General features: G+C 36.5%; 1 protein-coding gene across 2 annotated transcripts in view; it reads left to right on the forward strand.

Moving 5' to 3' along the window:
• The window catches only part of CDK17 (cyclin dependent kinase 17), a 92240-nt gene that overhangs the window by 19455 nt on the left and 52385 nt on the right, over positions 1-20400 (forward strand). For both annotated transcript variants that reach the window (XM_048302114.1, XM_048302116.1), the window contains exon 2: positions 18105-18253. In XM_048302114.1, coding sequence (XP_048158071.1) covers positions 18136-18253 — 118 coding nt within the window. In that variant the 5' untranslated portion in view covers positions 18105-18135. The remainder of the gene's footprint in view (positions 1-18104; positions 18254-20400) is intronic.

Here is a 20400-nt window from a genome sequence, read left to right on the forward strand (position 1 = left end):
CAATACTAAAAATAGATCTGTGAAATTCTTCCCATTTTTTGGCAGTTTTTCATTTGTGATTGTGCAATTTTAGTTATTTTTATTTCTAATAAAAATTTATAGCTGGTGTTTAAACAAACTAGGCTAGCACGAAAGTGGGAATTTTTAAAATCAAAGCTAAAAGTGGAAAAAAAAATGCTAAAAACATTTCTCAAGATTTCAGCATTAGAGTAGTTAATTTCTGATGCTTTCAGTAGAAGCCTCTCACAGATTACCATTTTATTCTTTTTGTTTCAAGTCTTCATTGTAGCTTTGCTTATTTGACTACAACTATGTCTTTACTTCCAGAAAGGTTACCTTCAGCAATTTAGGAGAACTTAATCCCTCGCCTATCTGGTGCAATCAGAAATAAGCTTTGACACACAGGGAAGAGTAAGCTAAAGAGCAGAAATGCATATTAAAGTACTCTTACATAAGGAGAGTATTTTTAAATGATGTTGGCTTAGTGGTGTGGATTTTGTAAAGGCACTCATATGGTCTTGTAAACACATGCAGTTAAAAAACAACACTGTCTTAAGCATGAGAATTTTTCTGTAGAGATCAGGGAGGGCTGAGAGACTAAATCCATTGTCAATGTTCTTTGTCATTTTACTTGGAAGGTTGGAGGGTTATTCACTGGGTTTTTTTGTTGTAGTTTTTACTTCACAGCGAGATTCAACTTGCACGCAATTTTCAAGAGCTTTCACAATTTCCTTTTTTGATGTTTTTATTAAAAGAAGAAAAAAAGGAGAGAAAATGATGAACACACAAAAAAAATTCACTACCTCTAAGGCATACTTAAGAGTCTGAAAATGCTTTTCTGAGCAGTATCCATCATAATGGAATCTGAATCAGACTAGGAGCAACTGTAAAATCCATTTACTTTCTTCCATTGTTAGAATGGCAAGATGTGAACTTCAGCTGTGTTCTGGGCTGCATCCAAAGCAGCGTGGCCAGCAGGGCGAGGGAGGGGATTCTGTCCCTCTGCTCTGCTCTGGTGAGACCCCACCTGCAGTGCTGCATCAGCTCTGGGGTCAGCAGCACAGGAAGGACATCGACCTGTTGGAGCAAGTCCAGAGGAGGGACACAGAGGTGATCAAAGGGATGGAGCAGCTCTCCTACAGGGGAGGAAAGGCTGAGAGAACTGGGATTGTTCAGCCTGGAAAAGAGAAAGGCTCTGAGACGACCTGAGTGCAGCCTTCCAGTACCTGAGGGAAGACAACAAGAAAGGTGGAGAGAGACTGTTTCCAAGGGCATGTAGTAACAGGACAAGGGGGAGTGGATTAAAACTGAGAGAAGGTTTAGGTGGGATAATGAGATGAATCCATTTACTGAGAGGATGGTGAGGCACTGGAACAGGTTGCCCAGAGCAGCTGTGAATGCCCCATTCCTGGAAGTGTTCGAGGCCAGGCTGGATGGGCTTTGAGCAACCTGGTCTAGTGAAAGGTGTCCCTGCCTATGGCAGAGAGGTTGGAACTCGATAATTTTAAGGTCTCTTCCAACCCAAACCATTCTAAGATTCATAGAATCATAGAATGGCCCATTCAGTACACCTAAATGTGGCTTTAATATTTGTTGATGCTATTAAAAAAGGTAAAATAATAATAGATTAGATAATGGGGGAAAAGATGGAAAAAACGGATTCTAAAAGATCTTTCATATTTTATGCTTTGATGTCAGGCTAGTAGCTGAATTTGTAGCTAGGTAAGCAGTCCTGAAAATTGTCAGGAAAAATGGGTATGTTTTTGTATTATTGACTTACTAACCACTTTATACAGTTCTCTGTTTGATTTTGATCCATAACTATTCTGAACATGTTTCCTGTTGCAGTTCCTTGAAAGCTTTCATCCTAGCATTGAATCCCAATTTGTCTACTGGATGACTTAAGTGATCCCTACAGAGAACTGAGGATTGCTGCACACATTTATCCAGAGCAAATGCTTCTTTGAAGATTAGTTTATAGATACGTTGTTTACATTATTTTATTTCCAGAAGTATTGTTTTTGATGGCATACTTTTTAACAGTGGGAATGCAAGTACAGTGAAGTTACTTTTTTTTTCATATTAATATTTTTCTTGTTAAATTTATCCATTTGTGGCAAAATGGTGAGACTGTCCACTTCCAGAGATCCAGTAGTTGGTTAATACGGCTTTATAAATTTTATATCTATATGGCTATATATTTTTTCCATCTATTGTTTAGCCATACCTGCTCTTACATATTATGATCGAATGCTGCAAATGTTTTCAGTAACTGTACCTTCAGTAATAATGCATTTTTTTCCAAGTAGTCTTGTTGCTCCTTTGCTGAAATAGTTTTATAAAATGTGAAGCACTGAGAAAACAGAAAAATCATCAGTGATGGCCATACAGCCTTTAGCTGTAGTGTATTACTTTTCATAGTCAAGAAGAATCATTCTTTCTTCCAAGAAATCAATTCCATTATTAATATGTATGCTTCAGCAATGTGCTATTGTGCAACTATTAGTGTATTCATATATATGTCATGTTTTACGGATTCAAACAAAAATTCATTGTGGGTCAGTAGCTTATGGTATCAGAAATTTTAGTTGTAGTTACTTCAAAACCAGATAAAAATATGCATTGTGACACTGTTGAAATTATGTGAAATATCAAATGTTCCTATCAAATTGGCTGAGTCACATATTTATCTCAGCTTTTCTTTTTTTGTTATTTCAAATTTAAGGAACTGTTTTGCAGCATACAAGACAATTAGAAATAATAACACACTTCGGTATTTTTACTTTGAATAGTTTCAACTGCGTGAAATTTAAGTTGGCCATCTAAGGTAAAGGACTGGACACAGACGGCAGAGCAATGGCTGGCTAGTGATCTGCTTCATAGTTTAAAGGAGTGCTTTAATTTTACAGGCAAGGAAGTCTAGTTTTAAAAACAGACTAGAAGAATTAATTTTTTAGAGCAAGCAGTTTAAGAGCAAAAGGATACATGATATTAAAACAGAATAACTTCCAAGTGCTTTGCCTTTGCTTTAAAATATATCTGATTTACCAAAACCAGTAAATTTATTTGCAGTACACATTGAAAATTTTACCTAGGCAGTGTAAGAGGTTTGCATATTGCTCTGTTTCTTACTCTGTGTAAGAGTTGGCATTTGTTTTTGTGCTGGCATCCTCATAAATCACAGCATTGGTCTTTTGCTGTTTCTGAAAAGGAAAGAAATTGTTGGTTTACCTGCAGGGCATGAGTTACAAGTCTGTTAGGAAACCGTTTTGAATATTACCTTATTTCCGAATAAAACAAAATTCCTTTGATTTGATAAATCTTTTTAGACTGTATTCTTTACTTCAGTTTCTCATGGTCTGGCTTCTTGTTTCATCACATTTTTGGGCTTTCCACTGTTTTTAAGGATGTAATAAATGAAGAGAGTACCAAAATGGAACCTGCATAATGTATTTGTGTCTCTGAGGAGTAAGACCAATTTCTGTGGTATCGGTAGTCATCATTCCTTTGACTAAATGTTCAAGTGATTTTTAGAAGATAGTAATTCTGCATTGACTGAAGGCTTCCTGTGCACAGTAAAGGAAACCAGAGATGTGTGAAGCACTGGAGACCTTGTGTGTCATTCCCTTTTGAAGATTAAAACCTGACATAGGCACTTAAGGGTTCACTAATTAGATGTGGCAAATCATTAGCATATTTTTCAATAGGTTGAAGATATATTACTGCTTTTATTCTTTCTTGCATTATTTTTATAAGAAGACTTCACAACTACAAACTAGCCCAGACTTTGTCGTTTCGTCTTTTGTGTCCTTCTTAGGAGTGATTTCTGAAGGAACAACCCCTTGAGGCTAGACACTTCATCGAGATCTGACTAATTTTGCAAAGTTAAATAAAAAGCAAAAACCATGACACTGAGTAAAGAGGAGAATGGTATCTTGACTGAACAATTCTTGTTCCTGTGCAAGACAGAGGCTTAGTTGCAAGATGGTCTTGGTTCTTAAACTTAGAAGTGGTTCTTGAACTTTTTTTTTTTTTTTCTTGAAAACACTTGAGAAATGGGAAGGTGAAGGTCTGGAAAACAGAAAAATTCATATTTTACTATAAAATTTCATGAGCTGATGTAAACTTTTGAAAACTTCCATTCTCAAATGAAATTTAAAGCAAGGCTTTTAGTCTGAGGTGTGTTATGTTGGTCTAATGGTTCTCATGGAAGTTGATGAGAGTTTTAATGTCTTCAGTGGGAGAGTAAGTCAACGATAGAAATAAAAAGCAGGAAAAATTTTACTCAATGGTGGAAAAGATTTTTTTAAAACAAAATACAAATTAAGAATGTTAACTCATAAATGGACTTCTTGCAAACCATTGTTTCTTTGATGTGTGGAATAAGGCTACTTAGGGAGCCATAGGGTTTTGTGGTTGCTGTTTTACTCTGGAAAGCTGTGACTACAGCTCTCCCTCTGTGGGCTCCTGTACCTCAGCTTACAGCTGCACCTCCAGCAGTAGTGGATTTCTTCATTATGCTCCCTGCAGGATCACCCATCAGTGCAAACTAGATCCAGATCAAGTGTAAGCAAATAATAACACTTCTGTTGACTGGATCAGAACATGCAACAATGCTGCCTTTCAGCTTTGTGGTGGCTGTGGTAGCACAGTTGATCCTCTGTTCAGTGTAGGTTTGAAACAGAGTTATACTTACAGTGTTTTGAACAAATTTCATACAGAAAAGCTGGGAAACTCTGGTGCTATGCATCATGTGAATGTGTGGGCTTTTGATCTAGTAATTAGGCAAGCTAATACCCAGTTTACTGTCTTGAAATGTAGATCAAATCTCTGTCGTTTTCCCTCTTTATTGGTGAGGGAACTTGTTGCATACAGCTTACTCTAGTCCTTTCTCTCACTGCTTTTCAATACCTTGTGAATCTTCTCTCTACTTCAGTTTCTCCTCTCTTTTCATTTTGGTTTGCATCTGGCTGTCATTCATTGCCCATTGCAGTTCCTGGCTGGAACTTAATTCTCCAGTGCTCTAGTTGCTTTGTCATGGAAATATCAATATGTGTTTAGCTTTAGAACTTGTTTTGCTGTAACTTTTTAAATTGTAGATTCCAGAGTAACTTCGCTATCAAGAACAGATTTGTATGTACTGCTTCACAGTCTTTTTTAGTAAATGCTTAAATATTGGTATGATACTAACAATGAAAATAACTGATTCTTTTTTTTTTTTTTTTTTTCCCAGAATGATAGGACATAATTTCTCTTTTGTAGCTTATATGCTTTAGTGGAATTGAAGACTGATCTGCTGAAGAGACAGTTGAGGTAGCTTTTATATAAATTATAATGTGGACAGCAAAGTACAGGTTGAGCTGTTAAAGTGAACATTACAATGAGGTTAGGATTGTGTTTAGATCATTATAATCTGTGCAGTTCTTTCATATTATCTTGGTTGCTTGCCACTTTCAAAGATTTTTGTTTGCGATTTTGCTCAGTTTCTTTTATGTTTGTTTGGTTTCAGTAACAGTGTACCAAGATAATATATATTTTTACTTGTTATTTCTCTGAAAATTGAATTTTTTTTTTTTTTAGCAAGCCCTGTTTAATTTAGCAAATTTGGTCTTGATTCTTGGAAACAACCTTCACTTTCATTAACTTCAGTATGTTTTATATTTTTTGCACAAAGCAAAAGTGATTATGCTTCTACTGCAATTTGTCTGACACTTCATGCCTGCCACATGTGCTGCCATCATCAAATTTCTTCTACTGTTCTTTTCTTAATAAAGCTAATGAATTCAGAAGGGAAATACTTCATAACCGCAGAACAATTTGTGTCTGTTTTATCATTATTTGTGATAGATAGCTCTCTCTACTGTTGGAAGCAGGGTCCAAAATGAAGCTAAGTTGTGAAGATCCAATGGTCTCTTGATTCTGTAGGACCGATCATAGAATGGTTTGGGTTGGAAGCAACCTTAAGGGATGATCCTGAACTAGATGATTAGTTCCAACCCATCTGCCATGGGCAGGAGCACCTTGTACTAGACCACATTGCTCAAGGCCCCATCCAACCTGGTCTTGAATATGGCCAGAGGTGGGGTAGGGGTCCACAGCTTCTCTGGAATGTGCTAGGGACATACTGGGTTCATAGATGGACCTTGGAGAAATGTTATTGTAGGTGTCAGCAGTGGTGTGGCATAAAAGATACAAATACCCAATAAACCTTGAGCAGTGAGATGGTCCCAATTGTTTGAAATTACAATAATAATGATAATAATTTTTTAAAAGAGTCCGTGAGATTAATCCAGTCAACTGATATCCAACTGTAGTATTTTTTAAGTGAAATTTCTAAATTTAATATTTTTAAAGTAACAAGATCTGGAAATAGAACCTCAGATTTGCACTCAATTCTAGTAAATTTGGTCAAAGGGTATGGCTTGTTCCAGTGAGTCATTCTGATGCAAGAAATGGTAATGCCTAGAGGATTACTGTTAGAGATGGTACCTGTATAACATGAACCATGAAGAATAAGATACGAGTTCATTGTGCTGTATGAATATACAGTATACCTTTAGGTGCCATATTGGTTGGACTGCAACCCAACAGTTTATTTCATATGATTAAAATCAGAAATGGCAGAAAGGAGAGTGCATGTCAGCAGTTCAACAAAAGGAAGCATGCATAGTTCAGTAGACAGAAATAATTCAGTTTTTCATTTCCCTGTTGCATGGTTGCTATAACCAGGCCTTCCTTAAAACCACTATTTCTTTGTAACTAGCAAGGTTTGCTTACTATTATCAAACACAAGCATAAAATTACCTAACTCTGTATGTGTATCTCGTTTCTCTGTGAAGCAAACCTATAGTTTACTGCTGTATATGGTAATAGTGCCTCTACTAATAGAAGCCTCTGGCATTCTGGTTTACCATTCAGCTGATGAGAAGTTTCATTCTCGAGTCTTGTTATAAAATGTATTAAAAAGATAGAGTCCAGGGAGATAAAAAATTAAGGCTCACTTCACGGTAACAGTCTGGCAGATTTTTATTCTTCAGTTTTCATCAGAATGTAAGAGCGAAATAATTGCATAACCAGAATCTTAAAGATTTGGAGTTTTTTAGTTAAGAAACCTTCTTTAACAGCAAGTGTAGTTAGTTTTTCATAATAAAAACACTCAACAGCTTGTTTTATTTACTTCAAAGATAGATATGGTTACCACGTATTGTGCTGAAACTGTATTCAAGATGCACAACTTAAATTTCAGTATGCTAATTCTTGATTATTTTGTGCTTTACTAATGAGGCAGAGGGCTGGTCCTTTAAAAGTCGTTTTCTTGGGTTCCTTTTTATTAAATAGTAATGTAGAAAAATTTTGAAGAAAGTAAAGCTATAAATCTGAATTACAAGTGAAAACTAGAAGCTTCTTGGACTGTTTAATTTCAGGCTTATGGATCCTAATTATTAAAAGGAAATAAACTGCGGTGGGAAGATTTCTGATTACTCTTCAGCATGCTTTGGTATATTGAAAGGCAGCATAGTTGGGTGGTAACACAAATACAAGCTTCCCTTAGAATGCATGTAATATTATTTTAAAGAATATTTTGGCAAAAGGATACTGTTTTCCAAGGCTGTTGAACTGTGTAATTCAAGATCAGCTCAAGTACTTGACGTAGAAACAGTAGTTTGGTGTAAGGGTTTATAGCATGTTCTAAATTTTTAAAGAAATAGGCCTTCAGTTACATCAGTCAAAACGTGATCTTTTACTCTGAGGTGACAGATGACATCAATTGGACTTTGTATATTAAGGCCTGAATACAGGGGGAAAAAACCAACAAGGGTGTTCGAAAGGAGGCTAAGGAACAAAGAACCAAATAGATAAAAATAAAATAAATTATTAAGGTAACATCTGCTGCTCTTAAACTTGGCTTATTAGTTTTGAATGTTAGTGCCACTTTAGCATGGATTTTCTCTGTGTCTCTCTATCCCAGCACATAAATTCCGGGAAGAGAAAAGCATTATGGGAACAAAGTTACTGAAAGAATGTAGTGGGAGTGGGAAGAAGGAATTAGAGGAGCTTGGCCATCTCTCTCTTCTAAAGGGATAGTGGTCCAAATTGTCCTTGAGCCTGTTGTGATAGGACAATGGGTGGTGGTTTTAAGCTAAAAGAAAGTAGATTCAGACTAGATAAAAGGAAGAAAATTTTTGTGCTAAGAGTGGTGAAACACTGGAGCAGTTTGCCCAGGAGGTGGTAGATGCTTCATCCCTGGAAAAGCGCAGTCAGGTTGGACAGGGCTCTGAGCAGCCTGGTCTACTTGAACATGTCTCTGTTTATTGCAGGGATGTTGGACTGGATGACCTTTGAGGGTCCCCTCCATCCCAAACCATTCTGTGATTCGAGCTCAACTGGACTGTTTTGAGAGTTGTGTCATCTGGTGACATTATAATAACAGGGTTCTTTTTTTCTCCCCTGAGTTTTCCAGCAAAACTGCTTCAGTACTTCTCCAAGTGAAAAACTTATTTTCAGTACAGATCTTTATTAGACCATAATAGTAAATGATGCTGAAGTAAGATTCTGTAGGGAGTTTGAGTCTATGTAGAAGCAGCAATTTAAATTTACCTTTTCATAAAACATTTTCTGTTGGTGAGACAGGTCTTAGAGTTTGGAAGCTTTATCCAGATCATTGACAGTAATAGCAATATCAGCCTTTGCAACGTGATTAACACCCAGAATGGAAAGTAGTTTGCTGTGCAAGGGTTTGGCTCACTGTCCTTGCCAAGATGAGACTGTGTAAGCATTAGGCTCTAACAGCAGAGAAGTGATAGTGTTTATAGTTTGGAAGAAATTATTTTGAAGATAAATATAAAATTTCACTTCTTTCTTCTGCCTGAGAAACAAAAGAGAGCAAATGTGTCTGCCCAGCACAAATATGTATTTGGAAACAGTACTCTGTACATCCTATTTGATTCTTTCACTGTTTTTTTACAGAAATTTTTTAGTAAAATATCCATCTGTCCTTACTTTGCCTTTAAAATGTAGCTTGCAGGAGGATCCTGGAGAAATTCTGCTTTTGTTGATGATATCAGTGTTGCTTGCCTGGCACTAGTCACAGTTATTTTACCTTTTTATAATTCTATTAAAAACAGATTTGGAGACTACATGTCCTTCAGGTTATGTTTCCTAATTATTCGTGTCTGGTTTAATGTTATTGATTGACATTAATACTTGTGACTCTCCAAGGTTTCTACTTGTCTGACATTTACTTGCAGATACATAGTTTAGTTTTCTTTTTTAGTGGTTTCTGTTTGTCTCCTCTACTGAGTCCAGCTGAAGTCTTGTCACTGACTCAGTTCTATATAACCTTCTGTTGTTGTTTCTTGATCTTCCTCTGGTCTCTGTTCAAGGTCCAGAAAACTTGCTTGGATACCGCCAGGTAGAGAATTGTTTATACTAAAAGCAGGTAATGTGAAGTTTGAGTAAGTGTCCTTTGATGTGCTAGACTGTTTGCTCTGGAAGGGGAGTGGCCTCTCAAACTGATTAACCGGAGTCGCCCAGATTGCATAGTGGTACTTGCGTTGTTCTGCGTAGTTTCAGAATCTGGGAACTTTTATCTGGACAGCCTCAGTTACCTGGAGGAAGAGCAGTATGTAAGATTGTGTGTAAAAGATGCACAGGGAAGAACAATCTGCTCAGGCAAAGAAAAGGAACATCAAGCGATACCAAAAGGTCTTTAGTCTCCATATCTGTTAGTCTCCACTTAGGGTTCTTGTGCTTGAGCAAACTGTGACAGTTTTGACAGCTTGATGTATGGCAGTTGCCTACGTTTTTTTACAACGGTCTTCATATGTTTAAGTAAAGAGGTACCTTTTTTCCTTTCCCCTGGCTTCTTGAATCCTGAAAAATACCTGTTGTGAGGCTGCCACCTGTTGAGACTAAATTTGGGAGCAGGATGTTGGTGCAGGAGTAAGGAGACAGAAGAAGAGCCTGCATGTAGTTTTTGTGGTGGGAATCGTAATGGCCTGAACACATTGCAGTGGATGAAGGCACTTGTGCTTTACTTTATCTCCTATCCATTTGTTATTTTCCCGTGTCACTTTCCCTTAACAGCCCTTGCTGTTGTCCTTTATTTTGTTCACAGATTGCTTTTATTTTGGATCCCAGGTTTTGTTTAGCTGAGCTAAATAGGCTTTAGGCAAAACTGCAGTTTTTCAGGCTATTTTTCTGGTGCACAATAATTCTATCCTAGTGCTCCCTGTGAGGACAGTCTTACCTTGGATTTGATGTGCACTAATGATCAGTCCTCTGCTTCTGTGGAGGTACTGAATTGGCTTAAGCAGCCTCATGCTTTCCTCTCTGCCTCGTACGGCATACTGCCACCACCTTGTTGCCAGCACAGCTATTTGCAAAGCTGCTTGGAAAAACATATGTTAAAACTCTTCTTTCTTTCCCAGGTTGTCAACTAAATAATCATTTGCATTAAGAATAGTGTCATACGTGTCTAGTATCCTTGGCAATGGATACTGCAATGATCCATGTGTGTATATTTGGTTGACCATTAAATGGCAGCATGAACACTTCAGACAGATGTAGCAACATTTGTCTGAATGCTATAATAGAACAAGTTGGTGCCATGCTGGGACAATCTTGACTGCTATGTAAAAATTAATACAGCAGGGAAATACTGCAATTGACTTACTGTTCAGAGATTTTTTGTTACTGAGGAATCTCTGAAGTTGTACCAATGACGGGATTGGAGAAGGGAAGAAAAGAGAATAATTTGTGAGCTTTAAAAAAATACTGAATCAGAGAAGTTTATAAGTTTGAGTAAAAGATGTTCATGAATTCGAACAGATTTTTGAACTGCAGTTCAAAGATTATTTATTGCAAGAATGAATTTATTTACTGCTCCTCTGGAATTACCTTTGAAATATCTCAGTGGAGCTATTAAACTTACTCAGCCTGACGATCAGACACTGTTATAGGCTGTTGCTTCTGTCAGTAGTTGCTTTCTTAGTTGTGTCCAAGGTATTCTACCTTTCTGTTATTTCAGGAATAGTAGTTGTACCGTTGACAATATTACTATCATCAGAAATCTCTAGAAAAATAACAGAATACAGAAGAGACTGATAAATCTCATGCATTAAATGTCTCAAAAGTGTCAGTTTTATCATACCATTTTTTTCTTAATGTTTTGTTTTGTATCTCTGTGTAATGCCTTCAGTGCATCAGATCTTCTATGTGACCTGTTATTTGTTGGAAAAATATACATACCTGTCATCAGTACTGTAGAGGATGTTCTGTACCATGATGCTTATTGGTCTCTTAATTCACTAAGTGAAAATTCTTTCTGTGTTGCTAATATTGTTCTTTCTTAAGAAAAAAAAAAATCAAAACCAAACCCTATTGTGAAAGAGCTTGTTTTTCCTGGCTTGGTTTGTTTGGGTTTTTTTTGTCTTCTGCATGTACATAGAAGTGTAAGAGAAATGCATCCAAAGTTGTCTGTTTTCAAACCACTCATGGCTTTTTGATATTATTCTTAGGCACAGAGCTGTACATACAGTAATTATGGAAGGGTTTGATTTTACATTGCCTGATTGGCTTTACTGTCAGGACTTTCTGGGTTGCTTGATGGTGCTTTTTTGTGTTCACACTATACAGAATGTGTATAGAGGTTCAACAAGTAATAAACCAAAAATTTGACATTTGGAGGAAAAATTGGGAGCTAGAAATCTAGTTTTTTACAATAGTCTTCATTTTGTCTGCAGTCTTAACAATTTTTTTTTCCTGGGATGAGTTCTCCCTTGGTGGGTAATTTCCAGGTAGGCCATCATAAGGTTTCCTCAACACCTTCCCCAGAGCAATTAATTTCTGTTCTAAGAGAAAAAGGCCAAACTGTTTGGATTTTTTTAACCATGTTTAGAAAATTGTACCCTTGTTCTTTGTTCATCCAAACAGCTGTGTCTTTAGTTTTTATCTCAGTTTATATTGCTCTGGTGTCTTTGTCTCTTGGTGCTTGATTCAAGAACATCGAAATAAGTTGAAAGCTTTTCATTGCCTTGGGTCTCAGGCTGTAAATAAAACTTTTTTGTTAGCACAACTAGAAGCAAATGTTGGGGGCTCTGGTGTGGGAGTTCAGATGCTTAGAGGACAGGTGGTTCTGGGCTGAGAGCTACTGGAGTTTGGGAGAAGGTTCTTTGGTATGAGATTGTTTGATTTGGTGCCTGAATTGTGATTAAAAAAAAAAAAAAAGGCAGCCTTGAAAACTGTGCCTTTTATTGACAAAATTGCTCAGGCTCACCAAAGATTGCAGATGCTTTTCAGTCTTAGAACCAACATTGTCTTCTTGAACCTAGAAGGAATTTTCTGCTCAGTGTTTTTCCAAAGACTTGCTTGTTTGCAAGACCGAGGAAGATTGTCCCAGAAGTGATACTGCAACATTGTAAATCTGTTGCTAAAATAATCTTAGTATTAGGGAGCAGCAAGCTTTGTGTGCACAACTTTTTTTTTAGTTGGTTGTTTTTTTTTTAATTTTTTTTCCTGAAGGCTCTACTAAGGCTTTATGATTATTAATCAAAGCTCAAAAAATTACAGACATTGCTTTTGGTTTCCAGTGCTCATTACACCTTTTGAGATCTGAAGTTCTGTGACTGTCTGGTAGTATTTATGCTACATCCATGTAACCTTTTAGTTTTTGCCTTCCCCTTCAATAGAAAAGAGACTTTCAGTTTATGGGTCTGACAGCCAGTGTAGAGCTTTGCCAGTCAGCTCATTTGTTTTCTTGGCTTAAATGTCAGCCAATCTAACCAGACTCGTACTGTGTTTTTTCACTTGGCAGTTGAGAGAACAGAGCCTTTGATAATTAACGTGCAGTTATTAATCAGTATGACATATCTAATCTGGGGAGATCTATCAAATAGTACATCTCTGTTGATTTTGCTGTTTGATATTGCTTGAATCTACATGGGAGTGAATACGTCTACATTTTAAAGAATGTAAATTTGCCGTGATTACCTAAGTAAAGCTTTTTGAGTCCAGAGAAAGAAGATAAGCGTAAGATATGAAAAAAGGACTGCAAAATTTGACCTTTTGGGCAAATTTGGTGGTTTTCAGTGTTTTAAATTCTGTACCAGTTGCATAGTTAAATATGTCTATAGTAATGTTCAGTATATTTTTTTACTTAAAGAATTAATAAAAAAAAAACCAACCATGAACCCCTTTTACTAATTTCTGTCCTTCATTATTCTTTAAATGCAAAGGGATTGGGTGTGGGGGGGAGTGAAGATAAGAAAAAGTATTCATCGTCTACATTAAATTAGGACAGGGTAATTTCCATATATTTCCTCTCTTTGGAGTGGTTCTTCCAGTTGATGATCTAGATCAAGAGCTGAATATAGATGCTCTCATTCACTTAGAGAGGAGCCTATTTGCCTATATTAACTAGTAAAACTATCCTCGGATAAGAAGTTAACCTCTGTGAATACCTCTGTACCTCCAATTTTGAGTAATTGTTTGGCTGTGATTCTATAAGTACATAAAAAAGGGCTTCACTGTGAAAGTTTAGTTCCATATTAAATATTGTTCATAAGAAAAAGGCTGTGAGGGTGCTTTTGCCCTTTTTGCACTGGGGAGGTCAGACTAAGCTGTGCTATTTGACTTCACAGTTTTCTTTCATCAGTAACAAAGGCCTTGTTTGTCAGGTGTCATTATATCTGTACAATGTCAATTCTTTGACCCAATGCAGCATAAAGCTAATAACTGTTTACGTAGCTGTGTTCCTGACAAGAGAGTCTAGTTGACCGGTTTCATGTTGTTTCCAAAGACAAATTGTGGGAAAATGCAGTAGAAAATTTTTTTCACTAGTGTGAACAAACGTGAGTTGAGACAAGTAGAAAGAACAGATGCAATGACTAAAATTCTGTGTTTATAGTCCATTCTTGTAGAGCAGAATTGTGATTGTAAGGAAGTGCATCTGTACTTTATGTGAATTTTATGAGTGCTCAAACTGGTTGGTTGTGATCTTGGGTAAATTATCCATGTATTTCTCATTAGTGTAATTAACAGTTTGCTCTGTATTTGATGTGCGACATGCTGATGTGGTCAATAGTTGCATTTATTTTTTAAATTCAGGTAGATTGAGAACAGTTTAATATAGTGGAAATCTGGTTTTCTTTTTAGAATAAGGGGACAATATCCTTGACAGGTGTTTCCTATTTCTCTTTGTAATTAATACTGTTTGCAGCAGTCCTGAGTTTTTCAGGCCTCTCTTTCTGACACAAGGAGTTCATATGGAGCGCTGTTACCTGTTTTCTTTGATGTCTTGTGCCTGGGCTTTAGTTTGCTAGCCCATCTTTAAGGGCCATGCTGTATCCATGCTGTTGCTCATGCTGTCAGGTAGGATTTCTGATCCTTTCCTCCCACTTCAGCTGTTGTCTTACAGGTGAGTTTTCCAGAACAAGAACTGCTTTTAGATGTTTGGAAAATCCCTACTGCCTTGTAAAGCAGCCTATAAAAATAGTCAGGTTGCATTTTCAGTGTGTATCTAAGTGGAGAAGTAATTTTAAAGTGCTTAATCTCTATGTAGATGGGCCTCAATGCAATATAACTTAAGGAAATGGAAGCGTCATCACTTAGACTGATCCAAAGCTAATTGAAGTTGAAGGACAGGTTCCCTTTGACTTCAAAGGGCTTTGAATCAGCAAAATCTTAGTGAGCTTTCAGTATTTGTGACCCTCCTGAAATAAACTGACTAAAATTTTAGCAGTTAAATAACTTTATTGGTTTTGAAAATTTTAACTGAATTTGTTTAAATTTACAAGGATTAAGCACACATGGTAATTGTGTATGAAAATCTTAATGTATTCCTTTTTTAACTTCCTAGAAACCAAGAGTCTGGGAAATTGAAGGAAGTGGTAGGGCTTTTGGAGAATTTTAGCCATTGGCAGTTTAAGACCTCTAAATTTTGGTGAATACGTGAGTGCAGAATCTAGCTGAGTTACTGCTTTGGAATCAAAATGCTTTCATGTCTGTCTGCTATATAGCCTGGGTGTTGTGAATATATGTGTGTGCTTAAAGAGAAGTGCTGTCCTTCAGGCATCGTGGGAAGGATTGTTGTGATTCAGAGAAAGTGAGCCAGAACACACCTGTTTAAATCTAAGCTTACCTGGATCATTTTAAAAAATGGAGTTTGTTTTCAGAACTGTATTATAAAAATCACTTTTAAAAGATGCTGGGTTCAAGAAAGGGTTTAAGACTAGTGAAGTGAACTGAGTTAATGACAGTGAATATTGGAAAATAGAAAAGGTAAATTTTAGCATTGTTTTCAAGGATTAACTTACGTGGGTTTTAAGAACAAAAAGACCAGTTTTTCAGGGTTAGACTGCAGATTGTTTTTAAGAAGCAGCAGTTCCTTTAATACAGTGTTGCTTCCTTTATTTCATATCGGTATAAGGATTGAACAAATATGTCTCTGCCAGCTTTTGTAGGTTGTATCAGATAATGTCATATCAGATTGCTTGTCCTCATTCTGTCTGCAGAAGACTAGAATTTGCATTAGTTGCATTCAAGTGTATGCATCTATCTACTGTGACATCTGAAATACTTGATTTGGGTATGACTTACTCAGAGTAGAGAAATTTAAAGAATAGAATAGTCAAGCCTGTGGGCTCAACTGTTCTAAAACTAAATATAGAAATAACTGTATTCTTCTCAAAGTTGTTAAGAATTTGGGGGAGCATTGCTTCTACATGTATATTACTAATCAAGTAACTCTGTTTTGGATTTAAACTAGATTTACTGTTAAAGGGAGAGAAGAAGTATGCATCTGCTATTAACTGGTGAAAATGAGTATCAGACAATTTGGACTTTCCTGTGAAAGTGCTGTCATTCTCAAGAACCAGTGTTAGTTTTGGATTGTATAGATCATATTTTCAAAGCTCTGATCACCTATGTCTTGTCTTAAACTTCCAAGATTGAGCAGGTTCTGCAACTTCGGCCATGAGAATAAAGAGGTCAAAAAGAAGACATGTCTAAGTGCTAGATACTAGTCAATTCTTCTTCCTTTTATTTTTTCCTCCTTTACAAATCTGAACTAGCAAGAATACTGGCACTTTAAGGGAGGAAAATTTGGTTTCGTATCGGTGAGCATCTTTTCCTTTAAAAAGCTGATATACATTTCAGTAGAAGAAAACATTCCCTCACATGTGGATTCCCACTCCTCATCCTTTTTACTGTTAAATTATTTGAAAGTCAAGCCATGAATTTATTCCAAATGTTAGCAAAAATGGTACTTCATTACTCCATGAAACCCTCCCATAACAGGAGAAATGTTACAATTATAGTTAACAAAATACTTCAGGGTTTTTTTATTAGCTTGAAATTTAGAATGTGTCCTTCCAAATTTTTTACGAAACTGGCCTTTTTAGAGAAACATGGGCCGTTTTTTTCAGAAAAGTTTAAATGCAGAAATAAAACAGTTTCAAGTAAGATCTTTAAAGCCTGGTCCTGAACTGAAAAGTAAATGTTCCCTTTGGAATGTCCTCTGAATGCAGTTTCTTAACAATAAGAATATCCTGCTTTTGAGTGAGAGAGAGCAGAATTATTCATACTATGGTGTGGCTTTATTGCACATACAGCAATGCATTAAAGGGGCAGTTTAAAAACTGCTGGCTTAACTGTATCTACAGCAGTATATTTTATTTCCTGTGTATCTGTACCCAGTGCCTGACTAATTCTGCTTTATAATAGCTGTGACTGTTTAAGATGTTAGTTAGCCTGTCTTGTAATCCACCTCTTTCTCCTTGGATGCAGCTGTTGCTTTGCAAGTGATTTTACTGTTCATCTCAGACTTTGGAGCTCATGTCGCAAAGGTCTTCTTTTATCCAACCCTAATGTGTTAGTTGCTGTCCTAAACAACCTGGTCTTGTGAAAGTTTAGCCTCTGTATGCGTTCTCCACCAGCAGCCACTTTCAGATTTGTTCTACCAATTTGTTCTCCTTTTTATTATGGAGCAGCTAAACAAAGAGTAAGTTCCACAGTTGAAATGTGTATACTTAAAGGGATGCTGTCAATATAAATGTAATCATATTCACAAATTGTTATTAAATGTGAATCTTTGGCATATTACTTCTTGCATTGCTCTGTTTAAAGGAGAACACTGAGGAAAATTTGATTTTGTGTGTGAATTACAAAGTCTGGAAGGCAAAGAAGCTCATGGGGGAAAAATTATATGAGCATTTCAGACTTAAAAGCATGCTGTGCTTGTGTTGAGCACTGCACATGTTATTCTTGGAGGCTATGAGCAGATGAACAAGTTATTGTGAAATAACATCAAGGGTGAGCTGTTCATATGGAGTAAGGAAAGACAGAATTGTGCCTCTTGTTATGTGCCACGTATGGCACACCACAAAGTTCACTTACCAGCTCAGACTTGTGGCAACGTGTTTATTGACCTGGACCTTTGTTAGTATGGTTTGTTTGCTTACAACTTTCCAGGGAGAAAGTGCCTTCTGCTTTGTTCCCAGTTCTGTCCTAGGGCTTGACTCTTAAGAGGAACATCCATTCTGGTCACTGTTACCAGACCCTTGCTGTCTTATTTCCTTAGGTGGGATGGTGTTTAAGAAGTGCTTTTGTGTTTTCAGAAGCACTTTCAGCATTGTCCCCTTCTTCCATTTCTGAAAAGGGCAAAATATAGAGGAGTTTGGTAAGTTTTCATCATAAAAAATTGGGCTGAAAAAGAGAAAAGGTTACAGTCTCCTGTTTCGTGCGATTAGTGACTGTGGAGGAGGCCAGAGAGCACACACAGAGCAAGTTTTCAGATGACCATTCCCTTTATTATTGGATTGTAAAACTGACAATCAAGTTAACTGTTTTCTAAAAAAAGAAAAACCCAAAGGTTCTTTTTTTTCCAAACAGAAATAAAAATTTCAAAAGTGTATGGGCATCAACCTCTGAAAACATTCTTCTTCAGTCCAGTAGACTAACCTTGCTTTAAGGATATTGTTTTAAGTATAACTTGCATACTGCCCAATTTTTCTGTAAGCCTTCCTGCATTTTTGTCAGTCAATTAAACTTCATTTTCTGATTAACTGATTTTTTTCTCACTTTTTGTTGTTTATTTTTGTTTTCAGGCTTCCTTAAGCCAGACTTAATATCGATAGCATGAAAAAATTTAAGAGAAGACTTTCCTTAACCTTGCGAGGAAGCCAGACCATTGATGAATCGCTGTCTGAGCTAGCAGAACAAATGACAATTGAAGAAAACAGCAGCAAAGATAACGGTAAGTATATCTTTCACTTTGTGGAAAGTGTTAAGAATTTTGTCAGGCCCTACTCAAGTGAGCATTGCTGGGGTTCATTTCAGTTTTCACGGTTGCAGGGACTTTCTCACTAACCTTTTTTTAATTTATATTACATTCCACTGCCCTAGTTCTTTCAACAGGTTGATATGTTATTACATATTGGTTTGGTTTGCTTTGGTATTGAATTGTAGAGCTATTGGTCAAAAGCTACCTAAATTTATCTTTTTATATTGTGTCCAGCAAGGCTTATAGATGCTCTTGCAGTAAACAAACTCATTGTATGAATTTAGTAGGTCTCACATCAGCTTCATATGGCTTCAAATTCAGTCTGTTCTCAAAATCATTATTTAGTAATATGATTGACTAATTGCTTAAGCATTATGTATAAAACTGTTTACCTTACATTGGTGATGCAGTGCAGTAGTCTAAATTCTGTCATCTCTTTATGTCGCTCAGTAGTACTTCTCTTCACCAATATGAAGGTGACTAGAAGCATTCAGGATAACCAGCTTGTCTCTGATTCTTACATAAGTCTTTGGCTGATCCCATAAATGTGCTGGCTGCTGTAAAGTCCACGTTAATGATGATGCCGTTTTTGGATGCAATCTGCAGTAACAATGACTGGAAGAGGTTTTGTTGCTTATTCTGTTTCCTGGGCTGCAGCATTTAAGTCATATTTCATCTTCAGTGCTGATTAGTGTTATTTTTTGCTCTGCTCATATCTAAGATTTTTCTCATTTATCAAGTGATCTGAATTTTATTTTTCTCCCACTTAACAACAGTAAAGGATTCTGAATTTTCCCACTGAAAACTGACAGGGCCGGGAAATTTGAGTGGAGGTAGAGGCAATGGAATTTGCCATGCAGATTTTTAAAACCCCATTCAAGATATGTTGCATACCGAGGTTTTGGAAGCAGAATTTACCTTTGGCAAAACAAAGCTAATAGTGTTTTTCATTTTTACCTTTAGTCCCTGGTATATTCATTGCTGTTGTCCTGTTTTTACTATGGGCCATCCCAGTATTTTGGGACACAAGGTTTATTACAACTTTTTATATGTTGATACAACAGGTCTACTCAGGAGCAACAACTGCAGTATTTTTGCACTGATACCTATTAAGTCCTTTCTGAGACACTGAGTTGTCCCACATGATTTCACTTGTATTCGCCTTTTACTGATGCATATTTTTTCAGACCTGTATATACTTCTGCAAGATTGATTTCATTATGTAAATAAGTGCTAAGAATGTTACTTTCACACTGAGAAATGAGCATGAAAAAATTGTTACCAGCATTGAGGAGGGTAGTGAACTGAGTTGCTGAATTGATTCATTGTAAACTGAATCCAGGAAGAATAAAAAGATTTTACCTTAAACTGGACCATACCTTGGGTGCCAGCTCAAGGGACGGAGAACACAATAACTTGTTTACATAAGCATGAGCTTATGCCATCTTAAACCATCTATAAATCCATTTACAGCTTGTAATATTTATCTGAGAATTATCCCAAGCAGTAATACTTGGATGTCTGCATGCTTGTCGCCAGACTGTGACAAGCTGAACTTCTCCTAGATATTTGAAGTGTTAAAATAAATAAAACATACAATTAAAGAAAATGCTCCTAATTGCAAATTACTTATCTAGCTTTTAGTGCTGTTTTTATTTTGCTTTCCATGGTAATTCATTGGCCAAAAGGAATCTTACGTGCTAAAATTGTGAAAACAATGTATGCTATGCTTATACATGCAAAAGGTTGTTGATGCCTTAGTACAGTCTTCTTGGATACGCTGGAGATGTTGTCGGTCCTCTTGAAAGAAGACAAAGAATATAAACTGTACTTTTGCTGTGCCTAATCTTTAATTCATCATTTTATGCCATTAAAAAAAGTTTTACTGACACTTGCTACCTTTTTCAGATTCTTCCAGAATGCAGTTATAAGTACTTGTCCTGTCTTTGATCTTGCAGAGGTGAACAGCATACTACATTGTGGATTTTTGTTTTCCTTTGTTTTTCCTTTCCAACCCTACTTTTCTTAGAAAGTAGGGTTGGAAAATGCTTGCTGCTCTAGCTAGTCTTGCTTTTCTGAAGGACACACTAGCTTTCCCACAGATGAAGATATTTTGGAAA

The sequence above is a fragment of the Corvus hawaiiensis genome, chromosome 4 (assembly GCF_020740725.1).
Source record: "Corvus hawaiiensis isolate bCorHaw1 chromosome 4, bCorHaw1.pri.cur, whole genome shotgun sequence".
Classification (NCBI taxonomy): Eukaryota; Metazoa; Chordata; class Aves; order Passeriformes; family Corvidae; genus Corvus; species Corvus hawaiiensis.